The 26,309-nt window shown below is 46.5% G+C and overlaps 1 protein-coding gene across 1 annotated transcript in view; it reads right to left on the bottom strand.

Moving 5' to 3' along the window:
• LOC142038320 (tetraspanin-15-like) overlaps nucleotides 1-24,498 on the bottom strand; it is a 44,553-nt gene extending 20,055 nt beyond the window's left edge. Inside the window, exons 1-4 of the mRNA XM_075043667.1 lie at nucleotides 24,295-24,498; nucleotides 16,936-17,121; nucleotides 3,057-3,131; nucleotides 332-427 (exon numbers count right to left, since the gene is read on the bottom strand). Coding sequence (XP_074899768.1) covers nucleotides 332-427; nucleotides 3,057-3,131; nucleotides 16,936-17,121; nucleotides 24,295-24,381 — 444 coding nt within the window. The 5' untranslated portion in view covers nucleotides 24,382-24,498. The remainder of the gene's footprint in view (nucleotides 1-331; nucleotides 428-3,056; nucleotides 3,132-16,935; nucleotides 17,122-24,294) is intronic.
• Nucleotides 24,499-26,309: the final 1,811 nt, after the last annotated feature.

Raw genomic sequence — 26,309 nt, 5'->3', positions numbered from 1 at the left:
TGGCATGGTCCATGTTACGGTGTGGAGCAGAAAATGCTCTTCACAGGGGGCAAAGGCAGCAGAATAACTCACTGAAAACACCAACAGGGTGGGCTTAGAGAGCAGCACAACGCAAAACTGCGCAAAAAGAGCAGTGCAAACCAAGAAAGATCAAGTTATTCAAGATGGATCAAGCAAGGCACCCTAGAGATGGAAATAAACTCTAAAAATACAGGGAAAACTAATGCTTCTGGTTCAATGAGGCACAGAGTTAACTACTGCTTGAAAAACTTCACACGTAGACCTCCCTGATGCCACAAACACACACATACTCCCCCCTCCAAAACCGAACCTTTTCTTGTACAAAATCCAAGATGTTCTTGAAGTCAAGGTCATCGTAATAGTGTCTGATGCCCTCTTGGACGTTGGAGTGGAAAACTGCATTCATCTGGGGACAGAAAAAAACAAAACCACAGCTGACACATGGAAAAGGCACTGGGAATATATCGCAAACCATGAATATGTTTTCATAGCACGCGCTGCCAACTGTTACTGGAGTAAGAATCTAATCTGCATGCTGGCACAAGCTATTTCTTGGGGTAAAATTCATCATTTTTGAGCTCTCAGGGTTAGCACCATCATTTCTGAGTTTTCAGGGTTAGCAGCATCCCGTAGCCATCTCTCTACTTCCTGCACTTGCAAGCTGACCCACGGACCTTTACCCACCCCATTTTTCCTATTAAATTGAATTATTAAGGTGACTTCTTCAAAAACTCCCTCAAGCTCTCCAATCCCGTTGACTAAAATGATTTTAACCACTTCCAGGGGGGTTTCTGCTGCATTAGGAGGGACTGGAGGAGGTGAAATGGGCTGTGAGAGCTAACACCACCGGCTGCACAGTGATTTATCCATGGGATGAGCTACGTGCAGGAGCAGAGACCTCATCAGAGCCCTCAATCACTCCTAATCCCAACAAATCATTCAGCAATTCAATCATGCCCTGAAAGGGAATGGTGCAGCCGGGCTGGGGCTCTCCCTGCTCCTCCTTCAGCCGTATCTCCGAGGACACTTTGACACATTAGGCACTTCACATTAAACACTAATTGAATCGAAAACGTATTTTACAGATGCCTGGGAAGCTTATTAGTGAGCTGGGAGCGGAGGCTCAAAATGTCCTATGCAAAGCCCAGCGCAGGTTTGCCGTTTGACTCCTGACAAACCGCCAAGCAGAAATATTAACGAAGGAAAAAGGAACTTTTTTCTGAGTTAGAAGCAGGGGAAAGGGGGGGAAGAAAATGTTTTTCATAATTCGCTCTGACATGAAAATTAGAGGTTGGGCAAACTGGGAACGGAGAGAACATGAGAAAAAGAGAAATGAAGGCACGTCAGAGCGGCAAACAAAGCCTCCCGACAGTGAGGGATCAGGCAAGGGGATCTGAAAAAACCTTTAAGAAATTGCTCATGTGGAAGTTTATTAAAATGTTAATTCCCGGGCTGCCCACCACTAAGACCAAACACAATGGGCAATGCCCAGGTTTTACTGTTTTCTGCTTGTTTTGCCCCCAGATAGGCTCACCCCACGGATCCTATTGCCCTCCAAGAAGATGCCAGCCCGGAGGCAGCCTCTGTAATTAAATCTTGATTTTAATGTGAGAGATAAATGTTGCAAGGTTAAATCATTGGTTCTGGTTATGAGACCTCTCCACTCCCTTCCCTTCAAGGACGCCAAACCCGTTATCTCTGATAATCTCCAAAACTCCATTTGCATATCAACAGAGCCCATTTCAATGTTCAGTAGCTTCGAGGCCACTAAATTCGTTCCTCGTCCCTGCTGATTTAATACAAAATCCAATTAAATATGTTTTTAACAAGTTTAATAAACAACCATTGTTCCAAATGCAGATTTGTGCCTCCGAACAATTTTGGGTCAAGTGGATTCATCGCTTGTTGGATCTCTCTTTTCTCTCTGCCTCATTGTTTGATTTTAATTAGGTTTTGATATTGCCCGTTAAATTTAAATTAAGGGACACTCTAGGCACTAATGCTTCTACTCAATCTAGGAGTTTAATCACGAGGCTGCAGTCCCCCTTCCTGATGGTACCAGCGTTTCCCCCTTGCATCCCTGCAGTGCAGGATGGTGCTGAGCACCATCATTGAAGCTCAAAGGTGGAAGAAAGCAGAGGATTTCATGCTGAATTTCACAAAAATACAGCCTCTACGTGGCAGCACATATTGATTACCTGTATGTGGGCAGGACTCGAGCAATCTGATTTTCCTCAGAAGCACATCCCTCCACTGGTGCACCACATTTTTCAGGGATCAGAGGGTTTTGGAGAGCTCGGGGAAGCTGCTGGCTGGAGTTGGCTACAGCATCCAAAAGGCAGCGTCCTCCCCCATTGCCTCCCTTCAACTGTGGGGCTCAGCAAACACATAACTCCCAACCCCAACCTGTCTTTGGGGCTCACCAACACATAGCTCCCAACCCCAACCTTGATGCGTTTGAAAGCATCAAGCTGTTTGTGCAAAGACAAATTGATTTTTACAGCCTGTAAGTAGGTATTTCAGATGTTGTTCTCCTGCCTCGTGCATTCATTGAGCCAGCAGAGATTGAGATTAACTATTTAATTGTTTGATCGATAGCAAGGGTAAGATTAAATTGAAAATGGCAGGGTTTCTTCAGCAGAAGGCAGGAGGCCAGAAAGGACATCCGTTGGAAGCATTTACCATCTCGTCGGCTCAGCTATAACTCAAACCTCTCCTTGCAAATGCAAGCCAGCAGTTAACATAATTGAGGCGAGGAGCTTAATGAGTCCTCAAAAAAATAAAAAATAAAAAAACACAGGTTTTTGGCTAAGAGTCTGCACAGGGAGCTGTGGCTTCAGCGGGGGCTCTGGGTGGTGCTGGAGATCCATCACAGCTCTGGAGCACAACAGGCAGCCCCAGAAGAGCAAGAGCAATGAAACCCTTCCATTTTCAGGGAAGGCACTACTGGATACTTGAGGATTTTCCTCCCCGATGACATGCGAGGCTGCAGTTTGTTGCTGTGCAGCATCCACAGGCCTCCTGGTTGCACCCACCTTGTTTTCAAAGATGATTTCGATGAATATCAGCAGCAGCTCCGTGAGGAAGATCACCAGAAGGACCCAGAAGAACTGAAAAGAGAAAGGAAAGGATTAGCTCTGCTTTGAGCCAGGCTGTGTCGTCTGTCAGTGGTTAACCGCAACAAGGGAGATCTGGAAACCGAGAGCTGCTTTGAAACACTTAGAAATCAGATCATTTCATTACAAGCTCTCCAGGGAGCTGCAAATCTCTTCCAAAGATCTCGGTCCTAATAGGGAAAGCAGTTTGCTCCCTTGTAGAAAGTGTGGCAGGAAGGAAGGATGGATGGATGGATTAAAAAAAGAAACCAGATGCAATTTGAATGGCCAAATTCTGCATGGGTAAAATGGATACAGTGGGGCCAAATGTTCTCTCTGGGTAGATATAAGTGTGCAGCATCCCTCCATGATGGGATGGTGGCACTTGGTTGAACACCGATGTTTTCAACCTGGGCATCTAATGGAGGATCGTCCAGCCCCCAGTGTATGGGCAATAACTCATGCCTCTGCCGGAATTGATTGTGGCAACAAATTTAGGCTGGGAATCAATGTCCTGATGGAGCAAAAGACTTAAACTAGAAGGTCTGATGTTCTTGCAGCCCACACCTATCAGTGTCCTAATGCTTTAGTCCCTACCTGATAGGTCCCGTTGGGCATCGCATCCGACTTTGCAGAGGATAGAGAGCAAAGCTCTGCTCAGCTCACACTTATCTCCCCAAGGCTACCTCCAGCAGCAACTTTGGAGACTCGCCAGAAAAAGGAAGGTGGAATGTTACCATGGTAACTAGCTAAAAATCCAAAAGCAAGTTAAAAAAAAAGGCGGGGGGAGAGGTAATTTATTACCATGTTATTCACTTTGACCATCAGGCAGGTAGTGCAGGGACCTGTATGCCCAGAAATTATTTCCCAAGCTCAGCAAAACGAAAGCACCGTTGCAGCAAAACACCACTTCATGCCTCAAACCGTTGGGATTTTTAATTAGCCACCCACCAATGAGTTTTGCACCGTGCTTATTTGCTAAGAGCCAGCTAGCGCGGCTCCACTGGAGGAGCAGCACCGCTTTCATCACCAGTTAAATCAGCTCATAATGGGCCAGGTGTAATTAGGCAAGGAATCCCATAATTAAGGAACATAATTAACCACGCACCTGTTATCTCATAGGCAGAAATGATATGCAAAATGCCACACGCATCTAAACTGATAAAAAATGGGGTTGCTTCAGGAGAAAGCCCAAGGCAGCACGGTTCGTGGTTCTACCAAGCTGGGCATGTCTAGATCTTGCAATGCTGCAGCAAGCAGTAAGAAAAAGAAATTCAATTTTGGAAATATTTTTGTTCTTCAACCTTAGTTAAAACCCAAGGAAAAAAAAAAAAAGGGCTTTGTCCCCTGTTTGCCAGGAAAAAGTACAAACTCAGGACCACCACCGTGTTCATGGTCAGACCAGTGCACCAAGAAATGCCTAAAAATCAGCAGGATTCAGCACGCAGAGCCTTTCTTCTTGCCAAACTGATGGGAGGCTCTTCTGAAGGCACCAACCCTGCAGCTCTTCCCAGAAATCAAGAATTTCAACCCAAGAGACCGCTCGTGCAGGTTGCTAGATGGTTTTTCTGCTCTTTCTGGTGCTTTGGCCATTGCACACCATGCACTGATTTTGTCCTCCACTCTATTTCCTTCTTTCAGTCTCAATTTCTGCCGTACACCTTGTCAAGTCAAGATATAAAAGGCAAGGTTTATGCAATACAACTCAACCTGCTCCTTGCATATTGAATTCAAGGCTAATATTTAATATCCAGGTTTGATATCTGATTTATAAACAAACGCGGGTGTGTTGTGCAGAAGTCCGTAGGATGCCAGCTGTACACGGCTATTAGAAAAATGATGAGTGAATGGGGCTTTCAAATGTTCCATCAGATGAAGTTCACAGGTAGCAAAACCCACTGTTTCCAAGAGAGCAAGCCCAAAAAAGAGCTTAGCTGATGGTCTTTATAAATGGAGGAAAAGTGCCAGCATTAATTGGGAAGAAAGACACAGCAGATGCTGATTGCAATTCCTTGCAAGAGAGAAACTGCAAACCTGCGAAGTCACATCGGTGATGCCCAGCTCCCCCCAGACACCCTGCAATATATAACCTTGCCTTCAGAAAGTCCACAATTTCCCTTATAATTTATAGACCCGGGTCTCCAGCACAAGCCTTGAAAATTGTGCACCTTGAGTGAAAACCAGCTCTTCTGCCCCCAAATAACGGCCGAACGGAGCATGCAAACCCTTGCCAGCTGCACCAATACAGCAGAAAGTGGCACTTTCTTTGCATTCACGAGGACTGCAGCAACCCCGGTAATTGTAATGCACGTTTAGGAGCGAAACTGCTGGCAGCATCCATTGTCGTCCCTTTTACCTAGTGCATTGCAGCCCTTGCTGTCTGCCAGAACGAATAAATCAGCATTTTGTTCCTTAAAAAGACTCCAGCAGCAAAATAAAGAGCAAAAATCCACATTAAACAGCATTTAATCCTGCCTTGAGCTGCCGCAAGTTTGCAGCAAGCTCAAAATCACAAAGCAAGTTAAAAAAAATAAATCACAAAGCAGTACGACAAGGAGCTGGTTTTTCCCCCAATTTTTGCAAAAATCCATGCTTTCCATGGAAGTGGTGGCACATGAGCAAGCAGCAGTGCCTCCGCAGCGTGACCCTCTGGCCGGGCTTCACCACTCACGTCCCCAAGAAGAGGCAAACGCTGCAGAGGAGGGACCAGGACGGTGCCCGAGGATCTCGCCCATCACAAAGCAAAGCCCGGCTTTCGCAGAGAGAAACTCCCCGATAAAAACTTCATCTTGGTCAAGACAGCTGGATCGGGGAAAAGTTGCTCAGTTCTTATTAAATTAACACTCACCACAGCCAGCTCCCTTTAAAGAGCTCATCAATCCAAAATTTCACAATTATACTGCTTAATTCCCTCAAATCCCTTGACAAAAAGATTAATCGCCCCCGTTCCCGTGACCAGCAGAGCTCCAAGCTGCTCCTTCCCTCCTCTAACAAGTCTCCAGTGCCGTTTTATTCATCATTAATCTCTCCCGAAGCCCAACTGAGCACGGAAGGAAAGTGCCCAGGGCCCGCACTCTGCCTCAGGTTTGAAGACAGGTCTCCTTCCAATTTGGGGAATAATCCCCTTCATTAGGGTCATTTTACATAAGCAATATATAGGTTGCCCAGAGTGATCCCTTCCCATATGTCCTCTGGGTGTTTGGTTTTCTGCCACCTCCATACGCCAGATAGGATGTCTTGCCATCCAGTTTCATCTCCCAGAAGCTTAAAAACTGCCTGAAACATGGAGTTGGTCCAGAGTAAATACTTCCAGCCGTGGGTCTGGCTGATAGGGGGTTGCAAACCTGCTGCTGCTTCATTTCCAGACCACGAGCAGCGTGCAGCCTCCTCCAGTTTCCAGCTTGAACATGTTCTCACCAGGCAGAAAGGAAGAACACACGTCAGGGATGGGTTGGAGGCACCGAGGCTGAGGGGTGAACAAACCACGCAGGGATTTATTTGGGACCCAGCCCAAGGAAGGATCCTTGAGCCATGGATAGAGGCTGAGCATCACTCCTGAGCTCAGATGCACCCGAGACACCGATGGCCATGGGAGGTTCAAGACATGCCAAGCCCGAATGTGACTCCAATGGGATTTTGGATGGCAGAGGGATGCTCTGTTTGTCAGGGATGAGGCAGGGAAAGGAGGAGACGCAGCCGGTGGGATGGAAGAGCTACTGGAGCAACGCAAAAGCACCAGAGAAATCTGTGATGTTCATTTAATATGAGCCACCTCCGTCTGCAAAATGCTGCTGCGATCTCACAGTGTAGCCAGGGAGAGCAACCGGCTGCCACAACTGCAGGGGAAAAAAAGTAAAAAAAAAGACAATCTCAAAAAATCCTTCCTTTCTACCCAGCGCCAACAGTTTCCCATGCGGCACCCAGGGGCTGATAAGGGAAAATATTTGCTTCTTGATGATCCATTTCCTACTTCAGCTCAGTCACAGGAAAGGACAAGATAATAAGAGCGATAACAAGGATGATAATTTCTAGAGAGCCCATGATACAAGCCAAAAAGAAAAGAAATAAACCTATAAATAGATTCCTGGGTACCTAGAAGCAGGACACTGGGAAAGCTGAGGCTGAAGATGCTGCTCTTGAATCCCTCTGCCCTCTTGATGAACTTAACATTAAAATAGTACAGGCAGACCATAAACCGCTGCCTAATTTAAGAAATCAAGTGGGTTTTTTTCTGAGAAAAAGGTACTGGTCATACTTAAAAGAAAAGACCTTACAAGCCCCATATAACGAGACCCTAGAGAAGTGAATGGAGGAGGAACAGAGGAGTTTGAAACCCCTCTGCGAAGGGTGGAGATAATTTTAACCTCATTCCAGGCTCTACAGTCACCATTAAACCCCTGTGGGAAGAGGTACTTTCTGCATTCACGTAAATACCCCCCCAACATTTTATTTTTATCACCTTCTATAGCTGCTTCTCCAGGAGGTAAGTCAGTCCTACTGAAGCCAATGCAGGAAAAGGGTTTGGACCCATCAATATAAAAGTGGTGACAGGTCGTCAAGGGATGGAAAATCTGGACTTCCCATCCCCAAGATGAAAAGAAACTCATGCAATTTAATTTCTCTTCCTAAAAAGCACGAATCCTCCTGGTTTTGCATGCGCAGGAGTTTACAGGATGGTGGTGCCCAGGTTTCTCCATATTTTTGGGCATCTGGAAAAGGAACTGGTTGTTCCTTCTTGATAAACAGGAACAGATCGAACATGCAGCCACGTGAAACGCACCTGATGCAGAGGCGTGCAATAAATAAATCTCTCGCTCTACCTGGGAGGCCACTAAATCATCCCTTTGGCAAGCGCCTGCCTCCTCCTCTGCCTTCCTTGACACCAGCCACCGAGGAGTCTACGGTTTCACGTGAGCACAGAAACATGATTCCGGTTGCTTTTGTCCCTAGATTGAAACTTTAAGTAATGCTTTTAAAGAACCATTTCTTCCTAATGACATGTTAGAGCTTTCTCCCACGCAGAGTGGCCCTTTCTAAGGGTTTGCTTTTTTTCTGAAAGACGGTTGCATGCAGCCCTTCCTCTGAAAACTGAAATAATTGTTTATTCCCACGTAGAAACAGCTTTCATAGTTGCTTTGAAGCAAAAAAAAAAACCACAACAAAAATCTGTCAGGAATGTCTCCTACACAGATAAAACAAGGACAACAAAGCCCAGATGAAGAGACTTTGCAGAGCATCTTCTCTTTTAGCAATACAGGAATAACCCTCTCTGCTCAGGACACTATTTTATTCACACAATGTTATTTTATTTATACCTCTCCTGCCCATCCACTCAGGCTGGGGGTCATTACCCCTGCCTGGGTTTCATGCACACATTTGCCAAGACACGAGTAAAAATACACATTTCCTTTGTGTTTCAGAAACTGAATAAACAAGAAACCTGGTTTTAATCCCAAAAGAGCCAGTAGCCTTGCAAATAATCAACCAGGACTCCCCGAGAGCCCCGGGCACGCAGCGTGGTCCATCCTCCACACCCCAGGTACTAGCCCTACCTCCACCAAGTCCCACAGATGCCTACTCTGCTCCTTTGAAGACCAAATCTGCTCCCCAGACCTGCTAGAACTCCCCCTTTTTCCCCCTTTGGGCTTTTATAGCCTGCAGCTGGCTCCATTTTTGGCTGCTGGTAAGCCTTCCTCAGCTATAGCCCTGCTACCCTCCTCTCCCATCTCAAGACCAGGCTGGATGCTGCAGCTAGAACATGCTCATGTTCCCAAAAACCCAAAGAAAAGGAGGGGTTTTATGAACCGGGATGGATGTTGCCTCTTAGAACCCCCCTTCCATCCAGTTCCATGAGCAATGGCGCCTTTCAAATCTAATTTATTTCAGAGTTTGAGGGCCAAGCAATCAAATTTCACCTCTTTCCAAAGACCTCTGTACCTGTTGCTTTCCCCCCAATCAGGAAAGATATTTCAATGGTGCAATCAGCTTAATCCTTTAATGACCACCAGGCAATTCACTGGAAACTCCTAATACAGATTAAACCACTTGGACGCTATTAATATCATCTCAGACTTTGCAAAAACCTCTCCTCAGTCTTACTCGGGTGCTCACCTTTCATCGTGCAATGGGTAGCAGTGACTTTGAGGAATGCTGGGGAACCACCAGCAGTTCTCTCTAGGGAGTAGAAATGCAGCATGAGATATAGCTTTTATCTACTAAAAATTCATATTGAGAACATAAGTAACTCCAGAGATGTCCATAAATAATCTACGCCTGGAGGATTTTTGGAAGGATTTTGTAACATCAGTCCTTTATTGGGCTTTCCAGAAGCTCTGAAGCCCCACTAACGCACTGCGAGGATGACTGTTATTATTGTAACGGCTAATTTAATGATGAGATTAAAAAGAAAGGGGTGAACACCAAGGATAGAAGTACAACATGCTGGGAGTTTGCTGACGATGCTCAACATATGAGGCTCAGGAAGAATAAAGTATGTTTTCTGCTGCTCGCAAAACCTTCCTAAACCGCTCCTAGAAAGATGATGAATGGGGGACGCTGCAAGAAATTCAGCATGAAAGTGCTGATAATCAGCGTGGCAAAAGACTCCTTAACTCTCCCAGGGCTGCAGCCTCCTCTTCTCCCTCAGAGCCAAACCTGGGCCAAGCAAATCCCCATTTAAAGTGCGTTGAGGTGATTAAAAAGCCCCAGCCAAGAGGTGAGCAACACTTAACGGGGGAGATCAGCCACAATTTCTTGCACAAAGCCACTTGTGCTGCCCTGGGGTTTCCTACTTTGTCTCAAGCAAATGAAATAATAACAATTAAAAAAGCTTTAAAACCACAGATTTAAAGGAGAACAAATTAGTCACAGAGAGCTGGGTAAAAAGTGCTGGAGGTTCCCTGCAAGGCTTTTTCTCACTGTATTTTGGGGGGATTTGGGTGTTAGAGGGTTTGCAGATCCATCTCACCCAGGAGAAGGCTGCGGATGCTTGTTACGCAAATAGGGAGCACGAAAGGCTGCCCAAGGGAAGCATCGGTACCCGCCTGCTCCAAAGCCCTTTCCCATCGGATCTGGTCCCTAGCACAAAGCTGGGACTCTCCTCTTTTCGCTCAAAGCCTTTGCTCCCAAGTCTGGGATGCTTTCAGTTCCCCCAGCAATCCCGAATGCTTGCTGCTGCGCAAATGTCAGGCCCTCCTCATTTATCCACCCCTCTGCGCGGCTAAGCAGAAAAAAATCAAGAAAGTGGTGTTTTTGTTTAGAGACCCTGTAATCAGAGCATGCTATATAATCAGCGGGCTTAGGCAGAAAAAAGAAATATATGCAGATCCCCAAGCAAACCTCTGCAGGAAGGAGTTTCTTCAATTGCTTTTTTCCAGCAGGCTCTATTTGTGTGCTAATTATCAGGAATTTGTTTTTTGGAGAGTTAAAGCGGCACCATCGAAACCTGCTGATATCGTACTATCCAGAGAAAAATCTTCATTGCCAATGCAGGGAGCTGAGCCTGCCCCGGAGCAGCGGACTCTGGACCCCAGCCTAGTCCCCAGGAAGCAGAAAGAGATATGGGTTTTTTTTAGTGATGCTTTGCACAAAGCATCCTCAAATTAACCTAAAATTTCCCCGCAAGCAGACAAAAGCAAGTGGAAAAAAGCCTCGTGACCTCCTTCGCAGCAGCGATTATAACCCTGGATGAGTTCAAACACAGAAATGCAGCTTCGTTTCTCATGCAAACCTACAACCAGAAGAAGCCTTTTATTTATCAAGTTTTCCACTGCGCTTGACACGTGATATTCATCACACCACCCTGCCAGAGCCACCGAGGGCTGCCAGCCCAGCGATCGATGTTGCCCTGGTTTATAATACTCCGCGCTTTGATGGAGGTCGGATGCACCTGACCTCCAAAACCTGCATCTTTTGCAACCAAAACCCACAACTGCTTCTCCAAAACCTGGATCTCGCCGATGGGAAAAACCACGTGGCAGGGTCTCTTGCTGTGGCTAGAGCAGAAGTGGCAACTCTTTCCCCTTCTTCATCCTCTAAGAGGGCAGAAATAGCCAAAAAACAGCCTAAAGGAGCTGCTGGTGAAATGCTATTTCAGCTGGAAATTGCTTTAATTTTTTCTGGAAGGGAATCTCCATATTGCCCATAAATACCCCATTTTTTTCACTGCATCCTAAACCACCCAATTCTCCCTCACGCAGGGACAGAAAAACTCACCTCCAGCCATCAGCTGCAAACCTTGCAAACCCAGGGCAGCCCAAATTCACCCCAAATTCCTCCAACCACCAAGCTCGCCATGCTCAGGGGATCACGCTGAGCCTTTTGGTTCATCCCAATGCCTTTGCCAAGCCCTCTGGTCTTGGAAATTTGCCTTTCTACTACAAATATTCAAGGGATTATTTCTTTTTGTTGGCCTGGAGGCAAACATGCCCTGGAGTAAATGGATGAGCTGGGTACTCCGTGCAAATCCTCTGCTCTCAACCAAGAGGTTTTCCAGCACCACAAAACCACGAGGAATTCACCCAAGTCAAATATCCAAGTGGCTTAAGTGCAAGCAACGCACCCACAAAACATTTACTCTTTTTTAAACTATTTCACCCAATTCTTCTGAGCACAGAAGAACAATAAGGGGAAGGTGCTACTTACTGGTATTTTCGCCTCCTCTGACTTAAAACTGATTTTAAGTGGCTGCTGTGGGGTAATGAATTAGCGCTGGTGATGTAGCAGAGGGATGCTTTATATGGCATCACTGTAATAGAGGTTTTCCGTGTTAATTTTGGCCCCTTTCTCCGCACGATCGGAAAAAAACCCAGCTGCTTGGACCAGTTCAGACCTCAAAGTGCTCCTTCACATGTGCGTTATTCTGATTGCTTTTATTCAGGGCCCCCAAGCTTCAAATCACTGTAGTAGCTGACTCTCTTCGAGGGTGAATTAATCTTCCAAGGAGAAGGACAATTCTCCATCCACACAATAGCTCTGTGATTGCCAACCATTTCCCCGCAGCCGTACTCGCTCCCCTCTTCAAACCTGACATATCTGCCATTTTCCAGCATTTAATCTCTCTATTTACACGTGCAATCAGGGGCTGGAGAGGGAGGGGAAGGCACATTTCAAGCCCAGCTCGGGAAGTTGCATCGTGGGTCGACCTTGAGAATAAAAATACAAAATTGCAAATAAAATAAATGGCAAAGCTGGTGGTGGTTGTCAGAGTTTGCTTTTCACATCTTGCTGCTGCTGACATTTGGAAATAGCAGTATAGATATAAATATACATTTTTTTAACATATGAGTATTTATATATATTTATGCTGGTTATATATTTATATATAGATATATAACACCTGCAAAAGGCCCAAAGACCTGCAGCAGCAGCTGATCTCTCACTGCCGCAAACCCAAGGTCAAATTCTGCCGTGGGTGACAAATTTTGGCAAACCCAAGGCAGGAAATGAGGAACCCAAAAAGCTCACCAAACGGAAAAGAAAAATGGGAAAGCTGGATTTCTTGGCCTGCCTGGACCCTCATCTCTCTCTCATTCTGCATAAAATAAATGAAACTCTGTTGAAACCACCTGTGAAAATTCAGGGCTTTACTGACTTTTTGGAAGCTAAAATATCCATGGGATGAAGACATGGATCCCAAGCCCCCAGGTAGGAGATGCTGTGTAAGATATACGTTTCTTGCAAGAACAGTTCTAAAAGAAACCCATGAAGAGGAGCCAATTTGGGCATATTCAACCACAAAACCCGATTGCCAGAGCAGCCTGTCCCATTGCATTTCTAGTTCCTAAACCAAGCCAGCCCAGCTCCCCCCAGCCGTCGAATTGAGCAAGAGAAATAATGATTTTTACAGTCTATTTGCTAAATCACCCTGAACTCCCTCAAAGCAAAGGCAAGCCATCTTCATCAGACAATGTGCAGTTCTTCAAGCCTTGCAAATGTTAATGGTGACAGAAGAAACTTGATTTCCAAATGGAAACTCTTAACCCATCTATAAAATGCCAGTCTTCATAATACCGATTACATACACCAGCCGCTAAAATCCCCAGGTCTTGCCTGTTATTTGTCTCATAAACTTGAGCTGAGAATTGCAATCAGGCGGTGGCTTTATTGAACAGACTTTGCTTGGGTTATTAGAGAAGACACTAAAGACATGATAATCTGGCTTATGAGTTGTGTGGTTGTGCATGATAATTACAGGTAATGACTGGAGAGAGTAAGATTGATAAGGAAAAGATTAAAACCAAAATGTAATTTGTGGTACTTTGCAGGGGGGATATTGGAATAATACATCAAGTAGCAGATTTAGGAGCTGGGTGGCTTTCCTAACTGTTTTGCCCAAGAGAAACATTGGTCGATTTTTTTCCAGGGGGCTAAGGAAAATAAAAATCCATCTGTCAGCAGCAAGCGACCGAGATGAATGAGGATTTAACAAGCACATACACACCTGCACCTACACCCACTACATTTTGTGTAAATAAAAAAAAAAAAAAAAAAAAAAAAAGGTTATTAACATCAAGTGCTATCTGATGAATTTTCGTAGGGCACTGAAGTATTTTCTCCTAAATAAAGAGGAATTTATCGCTTGCTCTCCAGATTAACAAGACATATTTTTAGATGAAGAGACAAGTCAATTTTTATTAGTGATTTGAAGTTTGGGGCAGTTTTGTGCTCTTTCTTAGCTTGGGTTCCCTGAAAATGTGTGTGCAGGCATTCGAGCAGCTGCAGTACACCTGCACACACAAGCTCGTAAAAGCCCAAAGGGATTCATGCATTGATTATCCATCAGCATCAATATATGCATTTTTATGCTATCTCATGATACAGTCTCCAGGGTCTGTCCTGAGTCTGGTTTTGGGGTTCATGGGGCAGAGCTCCCTTCTCCATCGTCCCCATACCACCCGATTCCCCCTCAAGGTGAACAGATTACAAAACCCACTAACCAATAATGTCTTTTCAAGAGTTTTCCCAGTAAAATTCAGCAGAAAACTGGTGTGAAACACTTCTACAAATGAAAGCAACTCCCAGTCTCCCATGCCTCAAGAGGCTGCTGCACAAGAGAGGATGTCCCATAGTGAAACCCTCTATGAATTTCTGGTATGAGCACCCATTTTTGAGTGATGGATGGAAAGACTAATAATGCATTTCACAGACAATTTGAATATAAACACAATGGAGAAGTCCAGGCTTGACAGCATAGTTTTGCCAATATGTCCACAAGCAGGTAAGAGCACAAGAAAGCATTAAGTAATTCAGTGCCATAAAATCATGCCAGCAGCAATGGTCTTCCAGTGCAGCCCAGTCTCACTGCGGAACTGTTCTAAGATAGACAGATAAAGCACTTTTGCTGGGATAAGCTGCATCTCCACCAGGAAAACACTAATCCAGGGTTGCCTCCATACAGACCTGCAACCCCTTTGAGTGGGCAAGTCTACCATGGCTCATCCAAGGTGGCAGAGCAAGCCAGAAGTGGACATGCAAACAAACCCACGCTCGTGGCCCAGGCTTTTAGAGATGCTCTTTAAGTGCATTTTTTGTCCGCTATGAACTTGCAATGTTATTTCCTACAAGAAGAGGCAGCATTACGATTTTCACTTCCATGCAGACCACCAATACCTCCCATATTTGTGTGACTGTGCAGTGCGTGTGCAAGGAACACCCTCATTTATCTCACCATCCAGAGCATTTCCAAAATGCTTCACTGCTGTTGTGCTCTCCTCCTCATGCCAATGCCCATCAAGCTGAATATATCCATGGGGGAAACAGCGTTGCAGCTCCGAGAGTGGGAATTGGGCTGGATCCATTATCAGAAATGGATCGTGATTAAGTGGATCCATGGTTTAGTAGTGGACTGTGTAGTGTTCGGTTAATGGTTGGACTTGACGATCTTAAAGGTCCTTTCCAACTTAAATGATTCTATGAAATATCACTTAATTTATCTGCTCCCAGAAAATAGATAATTAATGTAGTATTGGGCCAATTGTGCTCTTTGCAGCCAGCTAAAGGCAGGTGAGGAGCCTTGAGTAACCCTAAAATCCCACCACTCAGAAATACAACGTATTTCAACACACGAGACAAACATCCCCTTTCTTATATCCTAGCCAAAAGGGATGCAAGTGTTATTGTGTTTGATGTCTTGCACATTGGGTGTTGCTTTATTTATTCCACATGGCAGGCGTGAAGCTGCTTATATCCACGAAGAGAAAAAGCCAACCCAAATGGGCAGGATTATTTCTTTTTCTCAGCTGTGCCCATTGCAAAATTGATTCAGCCGACAACCTGTGAAATACAGTTAATGAGCTTGGGTTTCTGTCGCCCTGGGTCACCCCAAGGATGAGATTTCCTACCCTCTGATGTGTCAATTTTCCACTTCCAAATTCAGTCTGGGTTGTGGAAACAGAGTATTAACCTTGATTCATAAGTATTAGTGCAGAAAGAAAAATATTATCGGAAATTTGAAGTACTTATCCTTCTTTGCAATAAGCCTAGGTAGAATGAACACCATACCGTATAGCTTTAAAAGCAGACAAATGAAAAAGAAGATGAAATGTTCTCCACAAGCAACATAACTTCAGCTTTGGCAGAAAAATATTTTCTGGGCTTCAATTGCAAAGAAATACAGAGCTTTCCCAGTTGCTTTGATGGACAGGAAAAAGAGGGCTATATGTTAGAGGTATAACTGCACAGCTTTGATCCCTGCAACCTTTTCAAATGCAACGCAGACAACCACCTATTACAGGTGGCAAAACCAGACGTACCGAAAAGCAATGATAATTTCATCTGCTCATGCAGAAGCAAAGACAGTATTGGTTTTCTGATCTGGGCTTCCATCTGTATTAATTGGAAATGCAAATGTTGAGCAATTTTCAAAAGCAATATTGCAAGCCAGTACAACGGAGTGCTAGCTACCCAGAGTGTTTGATTTTAATAAACCAATCAACCCAAACCATGGGAGATGAAGGTGTTATCCAAACTGTTAGCATGCAAGGCACACGCACAGCGGCAGGAAGGCTCCATGGACCAGCACAGATTATTCATCTGAAAGCAACTTCTTCACCGAAGGAGCACTGGATTCAGCCGAAGAACTGACAGAGCTGTCACAGAGCTCATTGACGGACGTTGGCCCTGGCTGAGGGTGATGAAAGAGCTTCGCACCCATCTGAATGGAGGGAATGGCTTATAATTCAGCCTCTAAAGCCCTGCAGCCTCCTGCTGCTCACTGGAGGCAGAGGTGTTACCCCAGAGCAAGGGCAGGCAATGAGCTGCAGGGAAGACGGGCAGTCGGACGCTCAACGCACCGACAAAACCCCTGGAAAGCAGGTTAGGAGTGAAGAGCTTTGCCCTAGTGTCCTGGATCTCCTCCAGTTCAGACTTCAAAGGTAACTTTTCCCTCTGCTAGGAACTCCCTTGCAAAAGGAAACAAAGCTGTTTTCTATTGGCATCGTCGCGGCTAAAATAAACTTAACAGTGGAGACTTTGCTCCACCAGAGATGGGATCTCAGCCCCCAAAATAATGCCCTTGTTACCTCAGGAGGAAGGCAGCAGAGCTTCCCGCAGATGTCGGGAGCCATTCAGCCATGGAAGACAGGGAAATTAGGGTGCCAGCTCTGCAATTTAAATATATCCTCTCCCTGTTACCCCTCCGCTGACTTTACAGCTAAGCTGAAAACACCGAGCAGTCACATCAAACAAGCATTTAAATCCAAGAAGGGGCACACCGTTGCTGTGAGGCATGGTGGTGACTCGTTAGGATACATTAATTTTCCTCCTTGAGATCACCCAGACCATTCCGAGGGCTGCACGGAGAGCGCGGTGACGGCCTTACCATCTTCAGCAGCGTCCGGTTGTCCCTGAGGCTCCCCACCATGCCGACGAAGGAGACACCAAACATGGTGAAGCCCAGCAGGAGGAGGATGATGGCCGGAGCCAGGAAGATCCCTTCCAAGGTTTTGTGCTTTTGCCTCTCCACTTCAGCGTAAATCCCAACACACAGGATCATGAGGCCAAGGATCTGCAAGGGAAGTACAGGATGGGATTCAGACACCGATAGGGAAAAAGCAGAGGCTTCGAGGGAGAGGAGGAGGTGGAAGATGTCCCAGATGGCCAAGGAAAACCCACCTAACTCTGGGACATTAAACATCCAATCCCAAACGGTGCCGTCAGCACTTGGCACATCCCCTTTGCTCAATGCTGGGCTGCTCTTACTCTGGTTGGGAAGGGGACGTATAATTGCAGCATGATCAATCTAGCTGGACAGCTTTAAGCTAGGTTTTGCTAGGTTTTTCCTCTCCCCTCCCTGCTTGTACCTTTATAGTCTGTCTGGATGCTCAGCTTGGCCCTTGCCTTGGGTTTGACAGACCCAAAGGCCGGTAGTCATTAACACCAACAGCCCACCCTCCCAAATTCCACCCTTAGACAGCACAATCCCCAAAACGACTCATTTCACTCCATCGATTTTACACCTGGCTCAAGCACCAACTTGCACCCAAACCCACAGCGAGCCGCTCACCCTCTCTTCGCACGCCAGCACCAACAATCAGAAACAAAGCTCACTGCACCGTTACGAAGAGCTTTTGATCCCTGGATGAAAAGTACCATAAAGAAAAGCAACGGATTATTTATGACAACCTTCCTCCCCTCTCTCCCCCTTCAATGAAGCAGCTTTAATTGAAAAAGAGAGCCTAACGATGCCAGGATAAAGCAGGGCTCCAAAAAGGGCTGCTTGCATCCCTTCAGTTCCTTCAACATCAAAGCCAGCAACACGATCCCAAGCGTTTCGTGCTGTCAGGAGCCGTTCGCATCGCGCCCGTCGGCCCTGCGGCACAGCCGGAGGCGAGCGGCTTCTCAGCCAGTGCCAAGCTGACACGTGAAAAGGTCCTCGAAGAAACCAAGGAGCATCTGGAGCCCTTTTCACGTTGCTTTTTGCAGCCCTCCCCATCCCAAATCACAGCTGGAGGCTCCTGGGGGAAAGCCCCCGGCCGCAGAAACCCATGCTCAAAAACCTACATCTCCAAAGAGGAGAAAAAAACCTTTTTTTCGCTCTTTTTCCTTTGCTTTCACCGTTCCAAGAGGCTTCATTGCTCCTAATGAGTTCGCTCAAACTCTTCCTGTTAATTCACGCTGACAATTCAATCCTTAATTTTCATGCACAATCTTTGCTTTTTTGGGGGGGTTGATTTTTATCTTCTCCACTCTGCCTGGACACTATTTCTGGTGTGTTTTTGTAGCTAGTTTATGTCTATCAATCACTGTCCGCTTCCAGGCTCCATCTCATCTATAAAAGAATTGAAATCTCTCGGAAAGTGAAATTTAGACTTGTGATATTTTACAGACACTTTAGTTGTTTGAAACTAAACAGGCAGGCCTCTTTCTGATAACAGGCTTTTAATCACAGTTTCATCTTTATACTCTATTTTAAGCATCAGGTCGGTGTGCTGGGATTAGGTTTGATTTAATGTTTATCTCTTCTACAGTGTCCCAGGAAATACATTTGGCTTTGAAGGCGGGGGGTACACATTAATGCACACCATGCGTCCCCCGCTAATCCCCGCCGTTCCTTCCCGCGTGCCAATCAGAATCACCTTATCCACTTTAATTAATCCATCTGCAAAGCGAGTGAGGGAAGAGATCACGGAAAGTGCACAGCGCAAACTGGGAGGGAGGAGGTTCGAGGGCTGGATGCTTGAGGGGCTGAGGAAGCAGCGTGCATGGGACAGGCTTCACCCGCTAGCAAGGGAGAGAAACCGAGGAGGGTTTTCAGGACAGACACGTGCATTGCTTAAAAATAGCTTTTCCAGGGCTGAAAAGTATCCTTGAAAAATTTAAAGCACGTAGCATGCATGAGGCTGCTGCAGAGCGGTGCTGGTCCTTCCTCCCAGCATCGCCGGGGCCATCCCTTTGGCAGGGAAAACCCCCACCAGTGCCACGCATAACACCCCTCTTTTTCGGAGGGAGGCGTGCACCGCTTATTTGCCATGCAAATGCAATGGGGAAATGCAAGTGCAATGGGGGAAAAAAAGCGCTGCATGATACGGGGAGATACTGCCAGCAACCCAAGCCATGCTGCATCGTTTTTTTGGGGTTTCATGGCTTAGAAAAGGCTGCGTGCTACCTATGCCCAAGCAGCTCAAAGTAGTCCCTGGGACTAACAAGCCAATATTGAGCTAATCCACCTGAATTTCTTGGCCCTCTCCTTGCTTAGCTCCTAGTTTAAAAGGTCACCCAACCCCTTGCAACCTGCTTTGCTAAGGGTTAGTGCTGCAGGCTGGACCCCAGCCCATCTCCACACCCTGCTGGCTAAAAGCACCCTCCGATTAAAAAAAAAATAAAATAAAAATGAGTTCATTCTACTCAAAGCAGCTTAAAGCACAAGAAAGCATCTTGCAAAGCAACATGCACCTCGAGGAAGGGAATGGATATACTGGCACATCTCCCAGCAAAGGCAGATTGCAAAGGAAGGCTCGCTGGAATATAATGAGTTTTGGAACGATGAGCAGGGAACGATGCTGTTGCAAGATGAGTGGCAGAGGGATTTGGATGGAAAATAGCTGGGGAGAAAGACCAGCGTTCCCTGAAAAGCAGCTTTTCTGTGAAAAATGGTGGATTCGGATCACACCAGCGACATCAAAGTCTTTGCCAGGACCTATGCAGCACGGTAAAAAACTGCAAGGGGAATAACCATGTATTTCATCAAAAACCTGATCAGCCCATCCCCATTCGGCCGGAGATGAGCATCAAAAGCAGCAGGAAAAGTTTGCATCACCCCTTGCAAAGCCTGGCTGCCCTGGTTTCCGTCACTGGGTTTCTCTGGAAGGGGGTTGGTTTTGCCATATGAATTCAATCAGCATGGATATTTTTGATTCCTGGCATCACAACCCTTCTCTACCACCCACACTCGATGACATGGTAAGGCACATAATGAAGTTTGCTGGTAAATCCTCTGTAGTTACTTGTTAATTGCCCGATGATCACCTTAATAACAGTGCAAACACCAGGATAGACAGCAGCTGGTAATTACAACTGCTCTGCAATGCATCTAAGAGAAAAAGCAAATCTGCACTTACCCTCTAATGAGAGGATGATTACCCCATTTCTATATGATAATAACCACGCGATCGAACCGCCACCATGGGGAAAGCCAAGGGGGTGGCTGCGAATCCACCAGACCTTGCAGCGAAGGCGTCCTGCATCAATTCTCCTCTTACAAGCTGGGAAGAAATCACCTTTGGTTTTAATTTCAGCCCTGCTTGATTTTAGTCCATATTGGAGTTTGTAGGAGCTGAGCGGGCAGGGGATGGAGGGCAGCGAGCAGCCGCCCCGGGACGTCCAACCACCATTCCCACCCCAAAAAAGACCCCTGGGACATGCTCTCCTCCCTCCCTCCCATACTCCTAGGTAGATAAAATTACAAACTTGAATTTTGCAGCCCAATATGAGTTGCTATGACCAACTCTTCCCCCCGGCCAGGATTTTAGCAGCCTCTGAACCCACGGTTAAATGCAGGGCTGTTTCCCGACGGAGACAGGAAGACCTGACATGTCGCACCATGCTGTGATAAGGCTTTTGTGCAGCCCCCTCAAATCAGCTCTGACACCAAGAGCGAAAACTCAAGAGAGCACAAACCAGGGAATTCTGATCCTCGGAGGGGTGCTACAAAACCTGACAATTTAAAGAGCATTTCTCTCTGCTGAGAAGCTGCAGATCTGCCTGAGCCCCTTCCCCACCCACCTTTGTAGCCTATTTCCAAAGCTGTTTCGCTCCAACCTCATGTGTTCTTAGCGGGATAACAGAGATGCTGGTTTTCCTCTCCAGGCATTTCTCCATCTAAAGGCAAGGAAAGAGCTGGGGCAGGGAGTTGGGGACCCGGGAAGGAGGAGAGCTAAAGGTGGAAATCACTGTCCCACTGATCGCGGAGTCATTTAGAGACCTGGAGGTCAAGAAGTGGGATGAAAGGCAATTAATGAACAGAAAATAATATAATACACAGCTCTGATGATGCTGGCAGGGCTTGGGGAGTGCCAAACGGGTGGCTGGAGCTCACCGCTAACCCACAGGTGAGACAGGGAGTTTGCAAAACTCTCTTTGAGCTACAGGCTCTCTGGTGCTTGTGATTACTTCTCCATCCTTGCATGACTTGGCTTTGGCACAGAGGCAGCTACCTGAAGTTGACAAGAGACGTGCATAGTCCTACCAGTGCTAACAAGAGACACGCACGGTCCTACCCTGTCCTAAAAATCCCACTAAATCCCTAAGAGGTGCCACATTCCCCTTGTCCGAGACCCCAAAGACCCGAGTAACAGGAGTTACTCTCAGCCATAAGCAGAGCAAACGGGTACCATGAATCCAAGGGGATGTTAACACGGCCGAAGCAGCTCAACCTCGAAGCCTGCCAAGGGCCAAGCAAGAGACATGGCTCGTTACAGGGTGAACGGCATTAATTGGATGAGTCAACGCCGCGCTAACGCGAGGCAGTAATTTCTCCTTATTCGGGAACACCAAAAAGTCACAATGACAGTGGCTTCAAGCCCACGCAGACCCCGGCAGCCAGATTATGTGAGTCAGAGCACTGGTCCAGGGAGGAGAAGAGGGAATGGGGCATCGCTTCATTCTCCATCCAAGATGACCAGAGATGCAAAACTAAGGCCAAAACTCTTGTTTTTCAAATCCCCAGCTCACAGCAGAATCGTTCTTCCCAGCTTTTGAAGATCCATCTGTCTTCAAATTAGCAGAAAGGGCACTCCTGCTCCTCCTCAGAAGGACTTATTGTAACGTGCAGGAGAGAAACCATGATATAGAAAGTGCTGAATGCTTTTAGTTGTTAAAAGATAGAATCACGGGATTAATAATACAGCGATTAAATACATCATGTAATGCTTAACTGCTGACGGTACGTAGGAGTGGAAAAAAATATGCTTTCATAAGGGTCAATTAAAATAACAGTTTTCAATTTTATGAGAAAAGTAAGAAGAGGAAAGAAGCATTTATTTTTGAAAAGAAAACTTCAAATCTATGGTCCACCAAGACCTCGACAACAAGGATTAAATCTACCTGTATAAAACCAGCTGGTCCAACCCATGATGCTCAAATCCCTCTGCCCTTTGCTCCATGTTTGGTTTAAAGCCACTCTCCGGCTTGTCCCACACTCCCTTACTGATTTTTCCCACCTATAAGTGCTTTAATTACAGGAAAGGTCTGGAAAGGATCTAGCAGCACCAGATCCAGCTTTCTGCAGGCTGGGACAACCCTATGCTAGAAAACCATGATACATCTCACCCCAACCTCCTTGCTCCTTCATGGTAAACCAACTCAAGTCTTATTTAACTGAATTTTTACTCAGGGGGGTTAAATTTTCAAAGCCTTCATGCAACACAAGCGAGAAGTTCCTACACAATCATTTTTTATTGAGTGCGTTTGGCCAGAGTGAAACCCTGCCCTGGTCACATCTAGTTAACGAGGCTTTGAAGGGCTCGGTAGCACCATTGAATTAATACAACGGCAACATGTGCAAATGAGGCCAGAAGTAGGTCAGGCAGCTGAAAAGCTCGCAGGAGCCGCACGATCCGTATGGATTTGATGGAGCAACGTCCCCACTCAAGGACCATTCCAGGGTTGAAGGCAGGCTGGGTTGGAGCGATTCAAAGCAACTTTTTTTGCAGTTATTTTCCAGTCACTGGGAAATTACTGAGTCTCTTCTTGTTGGCGGACTCACCAGGATGCCCCACTGAGCACCCCAAAATGCCTCAGCAATTGATAAGCATCAAGACTGTGCTAGTTCATCCCATTGTTAATCTGCATTTGCAAAGCACAGCCTCAACCTGGGTTCAGATTAATTGGGAGCAAAAAACCTGCGCCTCCTCCCCCTCCCTACAGCTGCTTCAAGGCATTTGGGGAAACCTCAAACCGAGCAAAACTCAGCAAGTAAGGTTTTCTCACAGATTAATTTTGCAAGCAAAAATATTGCACTATCCTTACCCAAAAACTCAAACTGCAGCCACAAATGGGTTAAGAAGTCTGGATTTTTTTGCTCTCACTGGCTGCAGCAGGAGTCCCTTGAGAGTCCTGGCCACTCTGCGGGAGATACTCGAGTCTCCTCTCCCCTCAGGAGTCTTCCTACCCAGCAGGCCACGAGGAAATCAGTGAGATATTGTACAAAAACCCCTCCTTTTTTCGTATTCACATTCATGCCCCGGGGTGGGCACAAGTCATTCGGCGCAGTGAGACAACAGGCTTTCGCAGTCCCCAGCTACCAAGGGTGAGCGCTGCCCTCCCAATGAGCTCATTCATTAAAAAAAAAAAAAAAAAAAAAGGAAATAAAAAGGATTTTCAAACTCTGCTTGTAACCCTGTTCACCGTTCACAGCCTGCCTGGGAACTTCCGCAGATATTTCTGCAATTACACCTGTACAATTAGATACGCATACCACAATACATGCCCAGCAGGCAGTTGTGCACAGGGCAAAGAGTATTAATTAGACCTCAGGAGAAAATATCTGTAAATATGGACTGGATATGCAAGATTAACCCTAGGAAAGTGCTAACTTCATATCTCTTGCATTAACTGAGGATGCACAGACCCTAAAGGGACGGGGAATTTCTTGCTTTCCCCTCCCCTGCTCCAACAAGTGCTGGCACCTCCCAGGTGCCAGGGAAGCCTCGCCCCGACTGTAGCTGCCTCAATGGTTCAAAACTGCTTAAAAACAAGCTTTATTTTTTTCCTCTTAGAATAACCAACCTGGCTAAAATACCTGCCACTCAATGTCTGCTTTCATGCCTTGTCCCGCTTGAACACTGTAAAGGCAACGGCCGAGAGGGGTAGGGGGGATCTGGCCGGCAACATCGCCCGACAGGTGCTTGTGCGGTGAAAACATTAAATTTCCGTGAGTTTATGCTCCAAATGCCTTGAAACACGACTCGCTGCCATGAGGGATTTGCAAGAATGGCTCTGGGGAAGGGCACTCCCAGGGAGGTGCTCTTAAATCCACCAAAACCCGCGATTTCGCCCAAGATTGCCCAGTTTGGACCCAGCTAGCACCAAGCACGAGGGGCTTCGCAGCACCAGGTTTTACCGCAAGGATTTGATACCTTGGAAGGGGAAATTTGGACACTGAAAAGTAAAATCCAACCCACGGGGGTAGTATGGTGGGGAGAAACACCAGGAAGGACAGAAAAGCAACCGGAGCACCTACCGAGAAGAGGGTGGCGTAGGTGGACAGAGCAAATTTGATGCTGTAGTAATAGAGGTGGGAGTTTCGGCACTCGGAGGCTCGAGCCATCCTCGTAGCTCCGGCGAGAGGGGTTTGCTTGCTGCCCACCGGACCCTCTCTGCTCCGGCCAGCTCCCGCCCTCCGCCGCCGAGCCGAAAAAGCGTACACATGCACAGGAGCAAGGCTTAAACTTGAACTGCTCGCTCCAACTTCCGCCTGGCAGGAGCAGAGAGCAATTAGAGGAAAGGCAGCAGCGGCACAAGCGGCCGGCGTTAACCCTTTGCGGAGTTCGTTGCCTGGTTTTGCTGCTGAGAGCAACAGCAAAAGCTCCGCGCAAGTGGATTATACTCCAACAATTAATCCAAAAACGGGTGCGCGGGTGGACCTCCGGCAAATTTTTAACAGCAAACGTGTTGCAGTCAGGGCCTCCTGCCCTGGCCGGCAGGCTGAAAGAGCCCGTTGCAATCCTGCAGCCATCCCGGGAGCTCTCCTGCAGCAGCAAAGGGCGAAGTGGCAGCCCAAAATCTAGCAAGAACAGGGACCGATGCCCCTTAGGTGGTCGCTCGGAGCCCAGGACCGGAGAGCGATGTCCAGATTTACCTGTTGTAGCTTGCTACTGTGAGCAACTCCTCCCTTTCAACACCACCTTGAGCTGCCTGGCGCTTGCGTGAGGAGGAAGAAGGAAAGATAAATTATCACAGCCAGGTTTGGTGAGGTTTAACACTTGAAAGAAAAGGTGTGGGGAGGAAGAAACCAGCACCAGGAGACCGCACAGCTCCTGGAAGCATTTGTACAGCCCTACAAATATAGTACTAGAGAGCGTAAAACTGATGTTTAATAAAAAGAGCCAAAAGAGGAGCTTGGAAAAGCTGTGTCTGCAGTCGTCTCTGACGATGAAGAGGAGCACCCTTCATTTCTGCAGCTTGACTCGTTGCAGATCAGAGATGGGAAGAAAAAGGGGAATCATCTGCGATGCGGCTCATGGCCTGGGAAATGTTTAAAAAGCCCGGCTCTGGGGAGGAAGATGCTGCTTCTCTCTGGAGTAGCCAAATGCAGAATTTAAAGCAAGGTCTGAAGAAATAACAGAGACTCAGGGCTGCACCCAAAGACGTGGGAGCTGTATTTACCCAGCTCGTAGCAGATGTTGAGTAGTTCAGCGCAGCAGAGATCGTATCCCTTTCCTTTTAGCATATAAGCTGCAAGGGAGAGAGCAGAGATGGTATGAGAGCTGTATGACTATCAATGGCCAGCAGATCCCAAACACTGAGGATGTTACACTTTGGGATATGATAGCAGGGTGAAACACGTCCCAAAAATGACATTTCTGGACATGATTTAGCTATGGCTGGCTGTGACCAGGCTGAACGAGCAAAGAGAGCAGTCAACTTTTCTCCCCTTTTTTTTAAAGGTAATCTAAAATGAACTTTTAGTGTGTTGGAGCCTGGTTTATACCAGCACTTTCCATTTTGCTAACACCCAATGAAGATGGCACTGTGAACACCCATGCAAAGGAAGAAAACAGCAATAGCATCGCCAGCACAGAGCACTTCTTTTTACCAACTTTTGCTTGGAATAAGAAATCCCAACACCCAGCGTTGAGCAAGAGACATTTGGGGAGATGTATGATCTATTTCCTCCACCCTTTCTTTCCTTTTTGAAGGATGCTGCAGCCTGGAGAAGAGGTAATTAAAAAAAAAAACCACACACAAAAAAAACCCAACCAAAAAACCCCACTCGCCCCCATAACTTTTCTCTTGGTTTTCTAACCTCTTCCCATCAGGTTTGACTGTGAACCAGCACAGGGATTGCAGGGCTTATTTTCAACTCATTGCACAGAGAAATCTTGGCACTTAGTGACTAACTCTCTGTGCATTCACCTATTTATGTAATATGCTTTCTTTGCTTTAATTCAGAAGTCAACTTAGCGTGCAAAAGAGCAAGGGAGAAATAATATTTCCCTACAAAACCAGGCTGTGACGCAGCTAAGGCATGTCCAA

The sequence above is a fragment of the Buteo buteo genome, chromosome 12, assembly GCF_964188355.1.
Source record: "Buteo buteo chromosome 12, bButBut1.hap1.1, whole genome shotgun sequence".
In the NCBI taxonomy this organism is placed as follows: Eukaryota; Metazoa; Chordata; class Aves; order Accipitriformes; family Accipitridae; genus Buteo; species Buteo buteo.
The sequence above is the reverse complement of the archived record's forward strand: the minus strand, read 5'-3'. Positions and strand labels throughout refer to the sequence as shown.